The sequence below is a fragment of the Camarhynchus parvulus genome, chromosome 1 (assembly GCF_901933205.1).
Source record: "Camarhynchus parvulus chromosome 1, STF_HiC, whole genome shotgun sequence".
NCBI lineage: Eukaryota > Metazoa > Chordata > Aves > Passeriformes > Thraupidae > Camarhynchus > Camarhynchus parvulus.
Window position 1 is genome coordinate 15,611,111 of NC_044571.1, and position 17,732 is coordinate 15,628,842.

The 17,732-nt window shown below is 41.7% G+C and overlaps 1 protein-coding gene across 2 annotated transcripts in view; it reads left to right on the forward strand.

Moving 5' to 3' along the window:
- Positions 1 to 17,732, forward strand: part of SH3KBP1 (SH3 domain containing kinase binding protein 1) — a 211,550-nt gene continuing 193,818 nt past the window's right edge. For both annotated transcript variants that reach the window (XM_030960512.1, XM_030960520.1), the window contains exon 1: positions 1 to 412. In XM_030960512.1, coding sequence (XP_030816372.1) covers positions 409 to 412 — 4 coding nt within the window. In that variant the 5' untranslated portion in view covers positions 1 to 408. The remainder of the gene's footprint in view (positions 413 to 17,732) is intronic.

Consider the following 17,732-nt stretch of genomic DNA (forward strand, 5'->3'; position numbering starts at 1 on the left):
AGCCCGAGCCGCTCCCGCCCCGCGCCCCGCCGCGCTCACCGCCCGCCCCTGCCGCGGCTCGGCGGCGCAGGCTCCTCCGGGCGCTTTCGCCCTGGGCTGCTTTTCCCGGCGGCAGCGGGGACCCAGGTGGCTGCAGGAGCTGAAGGCTGAGCCCCTTCTCTCGCCTGATTTCTGTATATTTCCTTTTTCTCACACACGCCGAGGGAGCCGCGGCGCAGGACGCAGGATGCAGCCCGGCTGCGGCGGGTGCTGAGCGCGGTGGCCGCCGGAGGAAGGAGCGGCTCTGTCAGCGCCTCCGCTCCGCGCGGCGGCGGCTCGGGCGGTCCCTCGCCCCCTTTCCTCGTCGTGGCCACCCGCCCCAAACTTTCAGCCTGTTGTCGCTGCCAGGCGAAGCCCAGCTCGACATAAATGGGTGAGTTCAGGCCGCCGAGGTGGCGGTGCCGGGGGCCAGCTGGGGCTGCCGGCTAGCCGGAGGGGTGCATGTGCCGCTGGGGGCGGCGGGAGGGAGGTGGCCGCCACCGGCCTCCGCTCCTCCGCCTCACGGCTTTTAACTTCTCCTCCCCTCCCCCGGCCGAGGCAATAATTGTTTTCATGTGACAGGCGGAGAGGTCGGTGTTGGCGGCGGCGGGGCGACGGCCGGGTGCCCCTCGGTGCTGCCGCTGTGGGTGCTCCCGAGCGGGGCTGACACGGTTACGAACCCTCCCGAGCATCGGCTGCCCGGCCTCGCCGCCTTCCCGCCGGGCACGGCCTCCCCGGGCACTCTGGGGTGTGGTGGCACCGGGCCGGGCCGGGCGGAGGAAAGAGACAGCTCCGTGCCGGACGCGCAGGTTGCGCTGCGAGGGCTGCGGCGGGGAGGGATGCGCCGCCCGTCGCTGCCCCGCACCGCCCTGCACTGCCCCACACCGCCCCTCGCTGCCCCGCCGGGCGGGGGCGGCCGCCGGGGCCGCTGCGGGGTCCTTGGAGCCGCGGCGCGGGGGGCGGCCGTGTTCGGCTGCTGCTGCCCGTGAGGTGTCACCCGCGGACTTCGGGAAGAGGCAGCGTCTGGATGCCCGGGCCGGGCTGGGCAGCGCCCGTTACCTGTGCAGGGGCAGGCAGGGAGGATGGGGTGAATTGTCCCCTCATGCGGGCGAGGCGGCGGCAGCGGCGGTGCCAGGCGCGGGCTGAGCGATGCGCCCGGGGAGTGCGGCTGCCCTGGCTCGCTCTGCCCAGCGCGGTGCCCGGCGGAAAATGACGGATAGGCGGGAACAAAAGAAGCGGCAGTGTCGGTGGGCAGCCTCGGTGCACACACCGGCCGGCATCTGGAGACAGCAGCGAGCGGTGCTCCGAAACAGCGGCTTTTGGATGTCCCCAGGCCCCCCGCTGCCCGCCTCGCTCACGGCAGCGGAAATGCGGTCGGACTGTGGGGAAACCTAAGAGCAGCATCACCGAAACGACTGAATATAATGCGTGATGTGGGAGGACATTTTACACAATTTCACCTGTTGTAATACGGCGACGCTGGGAATATAGTAGGAAATAAATCGCCCCTTTGTTCTTTGAGAGATTAGTTTGCGGGGTGCTATGGGAGCGATGCGCAGCTGCTCTACCTGTATGTTACCAGATTAAGCAGAAGCTTTTTGCTATCGACTTTCAGTTATCCCTCCCGTTCGGGCTGAGATGGGCTCATCCCTGTGCAGCTCGCTCGGCCCCATGGATCCGGCTGAGCCCGGCCGCTGCCGAGGCTGGGCCGGCATCCCCGGCTGCCGCAGCTCGCCGGGGGCATCGCAGGAGCTCCGGTGGGGCTGGCGTGCCGGCTCACTGGCACAGCTCTCAACTTCTGTCCTCTGTCACAGCAGATGAGATTTTAAACATAGTGTTGTATTGACAGGTAGGGTTTGTAACTGCTGGCTGGAACAGAATCTGTACTCAGTAGGGCATGTCATAGGAATTTTTTTAAATTATTTTTGGTTTCTTATCCTCTTCCAGTGCATTAATTTCTTACTAACTTTGTACTGTGATACAATAAGACTTTTCTGATTTCAATTTGCTCCATAGTCCAAATATTAGCCTTCATGGTTCAAAAGATTAAGTAAAGCAATAAAGAACCAACAAAGTGATTTGCATTGATAGAGGTCTAGGAAGGTTTTTAATACAGTAATTTGGTAGTAAAGGCCATCTTTTTTCTTTTTACCCACCCATCCCTCTCCTGGGCAGTGATCCTACACATCTGGTTTCTTTAAAGCTCATTTGGGTGATGACTTTCCCAAATCATCATGGTTCAGTCATACTTTTCTTTGCAAAATGGGAGTGGAGGGAAGGTAGATATGATTTAATATTTGTTCATGTATTTAAATGATAAGTGATTCTCATAGTTTGCAAACAAATAGAAAAATTGTGCAAGGAGGTGAAGATATGCATAGTATGAAAGTAAAATCTTTATAGGAGATATCAAACGAAAGCAGCTTTATTAAACACATTTTTAACATAGTTAACATTTTTGTAAGGTATCTCAGATGCAGAAGAGAATAGGTGAATTCTTTGTGTACTATTCCTACTAGGAATTTGTGTAATAATCCTACTCAGGATTCCTATTTTTTTTTTTAGATTACTTGTAAGCCTTCTTATATTAACCATTTATGTTTTCTCAGTGGCACTGCAGGGTGTTTCAAGCCCAACCCTGTGCATGTGTATATATTGGGTGTATGTTATACATACCTGTATACTGAGAGATTCAGTGCTTCTTTACAGCACACACCCCAAACCTTACAAGAAATACCTCGTGTAATTAGTGTTTTATATGAGCTCCTCTATTGCATTATAGGCAGAGTACATTAAAATTAATTAATTTGTACTTGGAATGGACTTCTCAGGAGAGTTGAGTGCAATAATGGTACAACATAAAAAGGGGAGTATAAGGCAAAGATCTTCAAGGTAATCATGAATGCAGTGAAACAAGCTTGGTCCCTCTCCTTAAATGTTTGAGAAATGAAGATGTGCTGTTTTGTGGGGACTTGTGTGTGGGACAGGGTTGTTTGTTTGTTGTTGCTTTTGGGTTTGTTTTGTTTTGAAACTACTTAGACTCAAGTATGTCCAGGGAGCTCAATCTCAACTCCAAGTGCATGGAGTGTCCACATATCAGACTGTGCTCCTGAAGTTGAAGGTGCAGAAAACAAAGTAGATATGGGGAAACCTGGTTTGGATACTGCTTATCAAATTTAGAAAATGCAAGATTAGAAGTGTGATTCTAGAGAGCAGAGTTTAACTGCCATCATCACGGAGCAGCTGTGCAGCTCCTTCTGTCAGTCGAGGCACACCTCCCGACTTCTGCAGTAAATGAAGGAAAATCCTTTCTTCTGCTGTGCAGTCTTTGCTCATGTTCAGAGCACAGCCAGTTTAGTGCATTAAATGAGGTGTGGGTCCTGTATAATAACGTTACAATGAAGCTATGCAGCTGAAACCTTCATCGCAATGCTTAAACACCATCTTCATCCATATTTTTTCAGCTAAATGTTTTTCAAGGTATCGTTAAAGCTCTGCTGTTTGGAAAGGGGAAGGGAAGAAGCGCTGCTTTTGTTTAGTGAAATCACATCCATCACCTCTTCTGCCACCATAGTTGGGAGTTTGGACCCAGGGAGAGTCTTGTGCCCTTTGAACCAGCTAGATTACTTCCCCTGGCAGACAGCTGTTGTCTGTGTGGTTTTACATAATTGGTTGAGAAAGGTGCTTGCTATGGAATACTGCAGCTGGTTTGTACACACCAAAGGAATATTACATCAAGAGGTAATGAAATCAAAAGAATTCAGTCAATGTGTAAGTGTGATTATTCTGTACTAGTTGCAATCCCTTTTTCTGTTTTTACCTTTCTTATTTTTTTTTCATTTTCTAAATTCTTCTCTATCCCCTGCCCTCAACTTTCCCCCTCCTCTGTTTCTCTTTACACATTTCAGATGTGCTGCTTCCTCTGCCTTCCTCTCTCTTATCACAGCATCAACAGAGGGAGTGCTCTGAGCACATTTCCTGCCTGTGGGGCCAGGCTGACCCCCAGCACCAGGGCTGTGCCCCATCTAAGCTCCTGCTTGGCCCCGTGGAGACACCTGGGGAGTGCTCACTGCAGCAGGAGCCCTGGGGAGTGCAGCTGGTGAGCTCCAGCAACCCTGCTCTCCCATCTAAAAGGATGACATTTTGAGGCCTGAGCTTAGCAGAAGTTGTAAACAGAAGATGGTAGGTGTGCTTGTGGCTGCCTTTCCAAAATGGTGGAGATATTGGAGCCTTTCAGTAAAATAGCTGTAAGATTTTAAAAATAGAAATAGTATTTGCCATTCCAGTCATCCTTGAAGGCAGTTGAACAGTTTCAGCTGAATAAGGAAAAGTAATAAGAAAGATGATTAGCATGACTTTTTTCACTTGGATTTCTTTTTTAAAATAAGGTTTTAAGCAACTGTAAAGTGGCTTTATAGGAAAAAAATTGTGTTAAAAATCCTTCCCAACTCATAAAAAGTCTCTATTCTCCTCATAGGGGGTGTTACTGATTTTAATTCTTTTGGTCGTTGGTAGGTTTGTTTCTCACAGGAAGGCAGCAACACTGGAGCTGTTCAGGATCAGGTGTCCAGTGGTTTGGTGGCATTATACAGCCTGTGAATGGCTTGTGATCTGAGTTCCAGTGGAGTTTTCATAAACTGTAATAAAATACTTTCAGTAATCTGTATAAAGTTTCATTTAAAAGTAGCTGGTGTGATTTTTTTTCCTAGAAATCAAGAGATAATGACATTCCTGTCATAAAAGGTTGTCAAAGGTTGTCAGAGCTGCCTTCTATATGGATCAAGATAGGAGTTGGAAGTCAAGAAACATAAAATATGTAAATATGTGTGTGTATGTAAAAGACTATGAATATAATTCATGATTATGGCATCTCTTTTCTGCTTGCTCCTTTGCAGTAGCTCTTTCTTCCCAGACTCTCCATTAGAATTGGTTTTTTAAATTAAATGTTGCTTTTAGCTCAGGAAGTGTGATAAAGAGCATAATACCTGAAATAGATGGTTTCTTAAAAGAGCAGAATTCTTGCTTGTTTTTGTCCTTATCAAAGACTCATATGTAGAAAATTACAATAGAGCTGCTAGAAAAGGTTTTTTTGGTCTGCCTGGGTTTAAGGAAGGAATGTAATGAGCATGTAATAATAGCAATGTAATGTAATAAAACACTTTATTGAGAAGCAGTTTTGTTTTGATATGAATGCTGAGTGCATACATATTTTTGTTTAAACTGTTACTAATGTAATATATGCAATTTATCAATACAATATACAATATATACAATTTATCTCTGGTGTTATTAAGATTGTTTATTTTGTAGTTGTTATCCACTGGATGTTAGAGGGTGTTTTAAGAACGCTGCTGATATATCAGGATTTGTATAGGAGATCAGTCTTGGCCTTGTAGATAATGCATTGACTCCTTCCCTGCTTACAGGGGAAGGGTTGCATGTGTTAGGAGGAGAAAAAGGAGAGCTTGGGAATGTGAAATGAGCAGCTGAAATTTCAGGTCTGATGTGTTAGAGGTCACTGACTGACGTGCTGCAAGCAGGTTAGCCCTGATGAGATCAAAGGAGTGAAAACAGCTGCAGAGATGGGATCTGTTGTTTTGCTCTGATCCTGCTGGTACAGAGCAAGCTTATAAAAAAAGATGATGGATTTTGTATGGTTCCTATCTGTGTGGTTTTTAAAATCCTGGGCCAGGGAGCGGATGTTTTCCCTTGGTGCCAAAGCAGGAAGTAGCTGCAGGCCATATCTACATTCTGTACACTGAGGAATGATGAAAGAATATATTAGGGGGAGGGGAATGATAGAGGAGGTGAGTATCAAGATTCAGTAATTCAGCTAATGTAAAAGTAATTGCTGACAGTCTGCTTCACACTGAGAGGAAACACAATAAAAGCTTGAATTCCCTATGTGTGAGAGAATATGCAAATATTGCAGTTCAGTAGTTATGGATTGTGTTACCAGATGAAGTTGTCTCTCCCCTCCTTTTTATTATTGATAACTGAGGAGCAGCAGTAGAAAGCAATTCTTGAGAATGCAGTGGTAAATCCACAAAGAAGCTGTGTGGTGAGATGACTGCTGCAAGGTCTTGGCTGTGCTTTGTTCCTAACATAACTTTGCCTTAGAGAATGGAGCATCCTGGAGGACAAGCCGTGAAAGGGGAAAGGATGTCTTTGTTCCCAGGCTTACAGCAGTTTGTATTACAGCAGGAGTGCTGCTGAGAATTTGTGCTTCTGATTTAGTATGAAGAATTGTGTAGAGTTATGGATCAGAAATTATGTTTGTGCTGAAAAAATTCTCTTTAGCAACAAAGATAATGTATTACAGAAAGGTGAGCATTTATACAAGAGAAATATCCCTAACTTCTGATTAATCAGTAGTGTCAGTACAAAGAGGTGTCTTTTGAACTCTGCCTTTGAATTTCATTAGAAGTATTGTACAGAAGGAAAAAGTTCCTATTTACCTCATTCTCTGTCTTTCAGACTGTGCAGCTAAATCACTTCTGACAATTGAAACCTGCTCACACCAAAACCAGTGTAAATCTATTCATTTATTCGAAGATCAAAGTCAGCATTGGTGCACACCTCCCCGGGGAACTAATGATTTTTTGGAACTGTCAATATAGATTCATGGCATGTGTTGCAAGTCAAGGCCTGATTAGACTAGGTCTAGACCTTTAAAGGTCCCTCCCAACCCAAAGCATTCAAAATGGTCTATCAATATTTAATTAGCTTTCAGTGGTCACACCGATTGTATTTAAAAATTAAGTGGTTTATGTCCCACAGGTAATTTGTATTAATGAATTTGTGACTTAAGTTTAAAAAAACCCAACTCACCTAAAACAAGCAAACAAAATAACCAGCCCTGCAAAATAGGAATACTCATAACATGTTGTGTTCTCTACTTGTAATTTCCAGGAACTTGCTTGTTACCTTAAAAAGCAACATATTGGTGCTTTTTATTGATAATGAGGTCTAAAAGCAAGCACACAAAAAAGTCACTTCAGGGTGTTTTCTTGCTTGTTTTAGGTTGGTTTTGTGGAAAGTTCTTGGGGGTCAGTGCCACTGCTAGTGCTGTATGGACTACTTGTGTCAGCCTGGCTCTCTTCATGTGTAGCCCTGTCTTCCCCCATGAGCTGGATTTATAAATGTTTTCATTAAAGGTATCAGCAGTATCAGAATATAAGTGTACACATAAAGAACTTTTCATTTTTGAGCCAATTGTAAAGCCATTCTTTGACAACTTCCATGTCAGGTTTAAGTTAAATATGTTCTCTATCTGTGGTTGCTGATTCATCCTCACCGCTGGCAAAAAAACATTTTTCATACTCTGGTAACTTGGCAGAGTTGATTTTTTTTCCTGATAGGCTTGTGCAGCATTGAAAATTTTCTGTCCTTGTGACAGATATAAAACTGGCAAGCAGCAAGACCTCAGCTTAATTTTTCAGTGTTTTTCTCATTCCTGCTGTTCTTTTGGTGAGGTCTCACTGAGCTCTTATTGAGCTGTTAGTGCTCCTCTATTTCCTACTGTCAAAAGGCACACCAGTTTCCAAACTGTGCCCAGAAAAAGATGCCTTTATTTAGAGGTTTTGTTATGGCAAGGTTTAAAAAACTTCTTTGCTGTTAAATTTGGACCACTTATAAAAAAGTATTTTAGCTTTGGCCTTGTGTTTCCAAATGTAGGGATTAGTATCTTGCTTTAGAAGAGTTTTGATGCTTATTTATAAACAGTATTTGAATGTTGATGAAAATTCATTGCTGCAGTACTTTTCTTTTTCATTATTAATTTCTTATGAACACTTGTTTATTGTCATCAACAGCTTTATGGAAGAATATCCTATGAGGGCATTTCACCCCAGACAAGACCACCTTAATTTCCCATGAAATAGCCTGGTGCTATTTAAATTTCATTGAAATTGCAGAACTGCCGTTTTCGTTGAATACAACTATCCAGCTTTTCTGCTTAATGATCACATTAAAGAAACCCTCAAAAGCTTACACAAGGCAGCCAAAATACCTGAAATAACTCCTAAAAAAAAAATTCTAACCCTAGAGGAACCTGACTTTGTTTCCATCAGACCTTAAATGGCTGGGTGAAAGGATGTGATGGAGAAATGAAAGCAGAGAGTGAAAGCCTTCCAGTAAAGGCTGAGCTTGAGAGCCTTGCCTTGAATGCACAATCCAGCAGTTTGTGACAGTGGGAATTCCTGAACACCTGAAAGTGAGCAGCAGTGCTTCCAGGCAGGTCCTGCTAGCAGGGAAGACAAAATTACACCATGGTAGTAAGGAATCACAGGCCTGGTAGTTAGAAATGCTTGTAATTTCACTCATTAATACAATGAAGAATTAAGTTAGTTCCAGGAGAGTAAAAAAAGTGTCTACAAATTTATAAATTGTTATTATACTAAAGATTTTTTGATGGCATATGCTACACCTTATTATTTGATTTTGATTTTTGTTCAGAGAAACATCAGGGTCCCAACAGTTGTGGGGAACACCAGTTTGAAAGCTAACAAGCTTTTCTTTTTTTTATATCTGTATTTTTAGGTTGCATGTGGGTAAGAAAAAGTTAATCACTATGCAATCTTGAAATCTAGATTTGGTTCAGACTTAAGTATTGATATTGAAGTCAAACAATTAAACCTCTTCAACTAGTAGATGTGAAGTTTGATATACTTCTGTGCTTTTGTTGCATTTGTTTAATGAAAATGGTAGCATTTAAGTTTCATCTCCTATTAAAGTTCTAAGCCATTTGCTGAACTGAGTTGATCACTAGTTCAGTTGTTAATCTCAGTCTGATACGAGATTACTTTTAATCTTCATTCATTGCTAATTGCTGTATCCTTAATGTTGGAAACGTGTTCTTTGTAGCTATTTTTGTTAGTGACTTGAACAACACAGGTAATTTTCCAGGTAACAGAAACCTGAGAATTTTGTGGATTTTGTTGGCTTTTAAGTAGTTAGCTTATAGATTTGACCAGCTCCTCAGTTGCTTCTTTCTCTGTAAGTCTGGTAGATCACAGTGGGTCAAGTTTATCTTTCTGTATAGAACTGCTCCAACATCATAGAGGTAACATGTGGTTAATTAAGGGATTTGTGTGTATAGTTAATCCAGGCTAGTTAACTGCTATTTTATTGATGGGAGGTTTGCTTAATAAGCAAAATCCTTCTCTGACTTCTTCCTTGCTTGACTAAATGTGTGATGAAAAGAGATTTATCCTTGAACGGCCAGCTAATTTGTACAAGTAAGATCAGCTCTTTCTGTTGCAAGAAACAACCTTTCAGCTGGGAGAGAAATCTTCCTGCTGCTGTTGCTGTTATCTTTGGTTATGATTGTTTTTAATGTTCATCTTCCTGGACAGCTGCTATTTCCTCCTCCATCCAGTAATCTCTTTTAAAATGGGAAAGATCTTTATTTTCTTTGAAACTAAATACAAAAGCCCCTTGTATCTGCTGCTCGTTTCATTCATCAAACACCTTTATTCAGCTTCATTTGAAAACAGTAGAAATACACTTGTCAGTTTTCCTTTGACCACTGAGGTCAGTTTGAATGGTCTTTGTTCTGTCAGCTCATACCACCCTTCAGAATTGCTCACTTTGATTTACATTAACCATGCTACTTATTTTAAAGGCTACCATTTCTGTGTGTGAAGCACCTATAAATAGTGCTTTTGATTAGCTGACATCTCAATTATCTGACTGTGGTTTGTGGAAGGTTAAGATAAGATACCTTCTAGTTCATGATGAACTATCTTCTGACAATTCAAAATTGTCTGCACTGGTTCTGGAGTCATGAGACATCTATTAATATGTATTCCTCTGCAGTGTATTTGATAGTTTGTTCACAGTTGTGGGGAAAACATTCTTGTTTGTTCCTGTGTGTTTCTCATTCCTTCACCTCATTCTGTCAGAAAGCAGTTGCACCTCTTCTCATCACTTACAGAAGTACATGTATGCTTCTTTCTCTTTGTAAGTTGTGCTGATTTGTTGCTTTGGGTTCACGTGTTGCGGTGGTTTTTGATTGTCAGAGTGTTTTTTCTTTTTTTTTTCTTTTTAAAATAAATCTACATAACAGATTCTCAACTGTTTCTCAGGAAAGATGCTCTTCAGCCTTTTTTTTTTTGTCTGTTCACATACCTGATGCTCTGTCATCCCATATTTTCATATGTACTTCCTTCAAATTCATCTTTCCTTCTTTGACCTGTCTTTCAAATATATTGCTTCCCTTTTTAGAAAACTTTCTTATGTATTTCACTTAGAGTCTCAAGATTCCCTAAATTAAGATGCAAAGATATACAGAACTCTGAAGGCAATATGGTGGAGAATACAGCACAATTGTAGGTGATCCTTTATGTATTTTATTTGAAATTAGGGATAGAAGAAAGCTTTGGCTGGAATCCCATAAATCTGATGTCGGGAAGGAAAGGGACTGACTGTCTTTTAGAGACTATTGCTTTTATCTGCAAAGATTTGAGTTGAAATTGGTACCCTGGAATAATGCTAAGGTGTGTGTTGCATATTTTGTTTTGCCAGCCATGTTTTTGATATTTTCTGATGGAAGAGTGGTGCCTAGGGTATGTGGAGTAAAACAGGTTGTGGAAGTTGGCAAAGCCGAATACTGAAGTTCCAATGTTGTGGGGTTTTTTTTCTTTTTTTTTTTTTTTTAATTTGGAGAACTTTAAAGCAGGATGTTGCTATTTTAAGTAGAATTTCAGTTCCTGTCTGTTCAAGTCTGTCAGTGTCTCTCTTGAACCAAAACGAAGGAGCTGATGTAAATGCAGCCTTGTAGGCAGAGAAACTGAATGTAAGAAACACTCTTTGCCTCTCCAGACCCTCTGAAATCCACAATTAGTTTTGACTTCCGATTTCCTTAACTCTAAGAACTGTAGCACTCAAAACCAGGGAAGGTCATTAAGGGGATAGAGTCCAGGAAACTTTTTCTTAGATGGAAAAGTAGAGCTTTCTCCTTAGCCTTGGAAGAAGTGCTCAAGGTAGAAAACATTCAGTGACCACGTTATTCCTGTCCTCTCTCATTCTCTTGGTTGCATGGTTTATCCTGCCTGTTGCCTCCTGGATGCTGTAGAGAGATTCTATGCCAGCACCTGAGGAAGTTCTACTCGTCTTGAGGAGCATCTGTCCTGTTGTTACTTTGGCCACGCACTTTGTTCTGTTGCAGACAGTAACAGTGCTGGTTACTGGGGGGGGATGAGAGGAGCAGGCTGTCAGAAGAATAACTGCTTATAAAACAATAGGGTTTATTGCCTCTGTTTGTTTCCTTGGGTTCCACAAAGCCATCCTGCTGCTTTCTCCCCCTTTCCCCCCATCCTCAGTGCAGCGATGGGTTCTTCTGTCTAAATGCTGACTGTTGTTTGTGCTTTCACTCTGTGTGCAGCTCTGCTGAGCATCCCCATTCAGGCAGCACAGAGTGGCTCAGATTCCCTTCTGGAACAAGGCTATCATCAGGTCACAAGCTGTTCTGGCTAACAGTGAAAGCCAGGGATAAGCTTTCAGATCTACTTCTTTGGCTGCATCAGGTTTTGCTTTCAGGATTGTTCTTCTGAGGAGGAGCTCTGTGTAGGGCCTCCCTTTTGGAGGTCTGTTCTCACTGTAAGAGTTAAAGAGGATCCCTTGGAAGGGAGTGTTTTTTCAGGTGGAAGACACCTGCTACCAGAGATACGTGTTCAAAGAGCTGTGTCTTCTACTTGCAGCATAATCTCTGCTTTCTGAAAGGCTTTGCCTTGTTCAAAATCAAGAGAATTTCTCAAAGAGAAGATTAAACAAAAAAATTTTAATGCAAGTGTCTCATTGCCCAGGCCTACCATGGACACGTGGAATTTTGAAAAGCACCATTAAAACAAAATATACCGGCTAATGCCTCTGATGTGGATTTTTGTTCATAAAAGAAAAAAAAAGTGTTAGTTTGTGAATTCCATTTATTGTGACATCCAGAAAACATTACCTGCAGAAACTGATTTGCGCTGAGAAAACAGAGGCATTAAAGATACCATCCAAACTTATTACTCCAGAACTGCATCCTAAAATCTAAAATTGAAATTTGAAAGTTTTTGATGCACAGAAGGTGACACATGCTATGTGATATAATACTGAAGTTTATTTGCCCAATAATTGTCTGGAACTTGTGAATTCATATATTCAGTAATTTCTAAAACAGCATTTTTTTCAGTTCTATTGTTCTTACCACAGTTTGAAGGAGAATAAAAGAACCTGATGTTAAAAGAGAAGATGAGCAGCACTTTGATGATATTTTTTTATTAATGAAGAAAATATTATATTGATAGGTGTTAAAGGTGTTCTTTTAACCACATGTGTCTTTTCTCCAAATATTCCCACCCTACCTTCCATTGGTGCTCACATAATCGAGGAAGTTTGGTGTTTTTAACACCCTAGGTGGTTGTTGCCTTTTCTTTCAGTGGTGTAGAGGTTTAGTGGAGATGGCTTGATGCTGGTATGTAGATGTTGTATTGAACCATAGTGATGAAATGCAAATTTCCCATCACCTGACCTCTTGTACTTAGGGCTGTGAGCCCCAGTACACACACACACAGAAGTTACAGCTCCTGTAATGCGCAATAGTCCACTGCATATGAGAACACAATAGCTGTGTCCTTTAATTTCGCTTACAAATTATGAAACTGCTGAGAAGTTCCATACTGGGCCTGACCTTCCTCTGAATGTGAAGTTTTGAAATGCTTGGATTTATGTAAGAGGTTAGAAAGAAAAAAGCTGATTATTTCTTCTCTCCATCCAGCCCAGCTTCTCGCTGTTGTACAGTGCACATCTTTGTGATAGTTTGTTATGCATCAGTTAAAACACAGCACTGGCTTGTAGTCCTAGCATTTGACAGGTGGAATCAGAAAAGTTGCTGCTGGGGTAAATATTTTGCAACTGCTGTCTTAAAAATGATAGAATTCCATTAAACTGAGGGAAAACAGCATAACTTTGAAATTGTTATAAGACACCGTGTTTGTCTGCAGCTGGCATCACACAGCACAAGCAAAAGACTCAGACTGTAGCATAGTCTGAGGATTTTGGCTGTATCAGGCTACTGCTGCCAGCAATCTCTTCTTGCAGAAATTGCCGCTTCCAAAAGCAAGAATACCTCAACAGGATGTATCTGTGCACCACTTTTCAGTCTGGTTACTTAATGTAACACCATTTTTGTGAGCACTTCCAGCAAATGTGGCTAAGATGCAGAGGAGTATGTTGTATTCTCCCCATCCTCCTCCTGTGCAAAAGGGTTGCTACTTTTGGCAAAGACGTGTGGTGATAGTAACAGCTTAGGCATCTAGTGAAATCCTCCAAGCTCCTCTGAGATCATATTCATAATCACATTCATGCTTCTCTCTGATGTTAATGAGATGAGGTGGATGTTGCTGGTGTAGAAGCTCAGAGTTTTAACAAATGCTATGCATTGCACAACATGAAGACTGTGAACCACTTGTTGATCACAATCTCTGCTCATCTTCCTGAGGGTTAAATGATGCTACATCATCTCTGAAAAGGTGGTTATTCCTTGTCTTTTTAATTTTTTATTCATTTGTCTTTCCACCTCACTACCATCCATTGGCATCGATAAGTATTATGAAGGCAACTTTGGGACTAGAATACTGGGCTAGTACTTCTGAGTGATTTAACACAGCACTTACTATCATGGCATCAGATTTTGTATCCTGTTTACTTTATATGGTGATACATTCATTTGGTAGCAGTTCTCATGAATTTAGCCAAGTGGTAGTTTTATAAATAGTTCTGGGTGTATTTAGCTGTAATCTGTCTCCTTTTTGTTCTGAAGAAGTAACTCATATCCTTCCTATATCCTCTCAGTTGTCTGAGAATGAGATTTAGAAACTGCAAGAGTAGAGAAGCATTACTAACAAGTTTGTATGAAGATATAGTTTGTCAAATGGGTCTTATTTGTCTTTTTTTACCCTAAGTACTCTTCTCCTTTTCTGTTTTTCTCAGCAATGGGTATAATAATTTACACTCTTCAGAACTTGGAATTGTTTTTATGGATATTGGAGGAGGCAGGAACTCATGTCAAGATGATGATGTTAAATGTTTTCCTCTGAATCTAATGCCTTCCACTTCTGAATGGGTCCTTGTGTGCATTAGTTTCTGAGGGGAAGAGCAATTCCAAAGGTGACAGCTCTCAAGACACTTTTGCTTCTGAGAAGCACTACATTTCTTTAGTTACAGGTTAACACAAAGCACATTGTTTGCAAACTTGACAATGTGAATTTAAAGTAGGTTTGTTTGTGCATGCTGTGTGCAGTGGGAGCATCTGCTGTAGTTGAGAGGCACTCTGGTTGATAGACCAATGGATTACAGTAAAATTACTGCTCTTTCAGTAGCAAAAATGTGATTTGAGTAGTTTGTTGTCCAAGGCAGAAAGACCATTTTGCCTGCAGGAAAAGATCAATTAATTAATGGAATAGAAGTGTTTCCTCTGACTGACAGCCACATGAATGCCAAAGAGTATCTATGCAATCTCAGTCTTTCTAAACAGTTAAGGAGACTCATCCCAATAAAATCTAACATGTATTGTTGGATCCAAAGTGGTGTTAAGGGAGAATATAGATGTTACTGCTGCCACCTAGAACTACCACAGTGATCTTTCCTTGTTTACTCCACAGTTACATGTGCAAGGTTTCTGGTGTTCAGATGTGCTTTGGCATATTGCATAAAAAATTTGTATCAGAGACACGATGTGACACCATGAATTTACTTAGAGGCAATTACTATGATAGGCTTAAGAAAAAAATTAAAATCAGAGTGTTTCTTAGAAATACCTACCTGAAGTAGTTTACTACAGACTTGCTATGAGATGTGTATTTTATGTGAAAAGGCCCCACATAAATACAAAAATACAAACACACTGACTTAGTGTTGTTCTTCACCTGACTGTAAATGTGAGATGTTTTCAATGGATTGTGGTCATACCAAGTGGCTTACCTGGAATATAAAGTATTTCTTGCCTACTGGGTGATTTCCACTCAAATAACTGTGTATTTGTTTGTTTTAAAAACGGGAACCAAGCATGCCTCTTTGAAAAACACAAAACTAGCTCTCTTCTTTTCTTGGAGGACAGCTCAGGTGTTCTGTCAGCTGGAGTGGCTTCAGCTCTGCTGCTGCCCACAGAAGTCACATCAGGACAGTGCCAGGCCAAGTGTTCCCTGTCCTGCAGATTAGGACTTGGTTGGGGTCCTCTGGCAGCTCCTCTGTTGCTGTGCCTGTGTGTGGCTGTGAGTTCACACCGCAGAGCTTCTCCCAAGTGCTTCCCATCTGTCCTGAGCTCTCTGTGGCTCCCTGGGCTGTCCCCAGGTGCAGGCTGGAGAGGATTTGTGGCTGTAACAAGAAAGGACCCTGAGCAGTCTGATTTAGGTGGCCCCTTCTGTGGCTGCTCTGCCCTTTGAGGAGTGATGCAGTGAAGGTGCTATTCTAGGATATGACCTTTAGCTCCCCCGTTGGTTGCAAAGGGGAAATAGGAAAATCTAATGTAAACTGAAGGCTGTTGTCTAAGTGGACGAGTTGCTGTTTATCATGTAGCATGGATTTAACATCTTGAAGATTAAATAGTACTGCTTTTCCTTCTGATATTGATTTTTCCTTCCCCTACCACTTTTCTTTTTCATGAAGTGAAATCCTTGCAAATACTTTTAGCAGGGAGTATTATTCCTGATAGCGTTGCTAAAGAAAAATGTTAAAAACTGAGCAAAGTTTGGAATTAATTTTTCAAGGAAATTATGGATCTTGCTTGCAATCAAGTAGAAACAAAATATTGAAGTTATTTTTTTGTGCCACAGACATGCTACAAAACTAACAGCTTGACCTTTCTTAAAAATTGCAGTTGTAATTTACATTTAAGCTGTAACATTAGAGGTATATTAGTATTTAACCATTTTTTTATGAGGCATTTCCATTTTGGTAGAATGATGACTCCAAGGCCTGTTCAGTGACTCACTCCTTCATCTCATATTATAAAGTGTAATGACATTGAGAGAGCTGTGTCTTTGTAAACTATGGATTATTTTGTTCTCTGGTAGAAGAGCCACATCAGACTTAATATGGATCTGTTTTCCTTCTCTTCTCTCAGTCCCATTTGCACCACAGCATCCCTCCTGTGATTGGCTTGCCAGCTGCTCAGTGTTCTGAGAGTGAAGAAAACAGTGGCCTTGTAGGTCATATTTGATCTTCAGACCTTCTGGCCCCCCAGGTCTAGTTTAGGAAATCAGCATTATTGAATGTAACATAGTTTGTGTTTTGCTTGGAGTTTTTTTGTTGTGGCTTTTTTTTGCCCTGGGTCTTTCCCTTTCCCTTGTTTTGATTTTGATCTTTGTTGTTTGTTTGGTTGGGGGTTTTTTTGTTTTTTTTATTTGTTTGTTTTTTGTTTTTGTTTTTGTTTTTTTTTTTAATTTAAGTTCAGATTGTTCAGTCATGCTTTGCTGTTTGGTCTAATAAAAGATATTGATTTTTTTTCTCTCCTGGTGGTTCCTAATATTTCACTAAGAGTTTTATTGCAACCTGTCATATAGCAAAAAAATGTCAGGTTTTTTTTTTTAAGTATGCCCATATGTGGAATTCACATGCCCTCTGAACAGAGAGACACTTAGCTTTCTCAGGATTTCTCCGGATTTTCTTCTCAGGAGAGAAGCTGTGAGAGAAGCAGAGAAAAGAGTGATCAAAACAATTCTTATCTCATTTGCTGCTCCTGTGTTTGTGCCCATGTGGAATGTGTTCTGGAGATTGTTTACGTGAGGTGGTTGCTTGATTGGGTTCTGGTGATGGTGTTTTGGATTCATTGACCAGTTGGATCCACGTGTGTGTGTGTGTGTCAGAGTCTGGGGCACAGAGTCACAGGTTTTCTAGTTAGTTAGTGATAGTTCTTGTTAGTATAATATAGTGTAAGACAGTTTTAGTATAATATAGTATAATAAAGTAATTAATTAGCTTTCTGATGTCATGGAGTTCTGCCCGTCATTCTTCCTGCCCGTTGGGCAGCTCAGCACCGATATCCATCAGCTCTGAAAGTGTGCTGGGCTCACCAGCTTGTACCCAGGTGTCTCAGATAGAACAGCACGTTTGAGGAAGACCTTGTCTGTGAAGTTGAGGCAGATAGAATTCAATGGTCAGATTTTTAACCTGTTATAAGATGTTATCTTCATGCAAAAGTGTGATGCACTCTCTTCTTGGGAAATCTAATTTGAGCTTTAACTGGAAGCTTGAATGCAGAATATTTGCAGGTAGTCTGTCTGGTTTCTGTTCTGGCTTTTTTGGGTAAGCCAATGCAACAAGGGTGTTTATCCTTCATACGAAGCTGAGTGGCTTAGAAATGTGAAAACATAAAAATTACAGCTCTTAACTCCTTGACTGCCATGTCTAACTGTATTTACTCACTTTAATGTCTACATTTGGGTGTGAAAGCAGACTGCTGCAGAAGGTGGTGCTGCCATATGGATGCTGTTACTTGGGTGGAATAGTGCCAAAGAGGTTAATAACATTTCCATTGTGCCTACACACTTCAGATGTCTCAGTAGAAACTGATTTAATAACATAGTTTTTGTTGCACAGTAGCAAATCTCTGTTTCTTTTCTTTATATTTTCTTGCTTGGAAAGGCACTGTACAATAACTGAAAATAGAATAAAAAGAAGACATTTCTGTCTTCAAGTATTGGTAGCATTATTAAAGTAATTCTGACTAG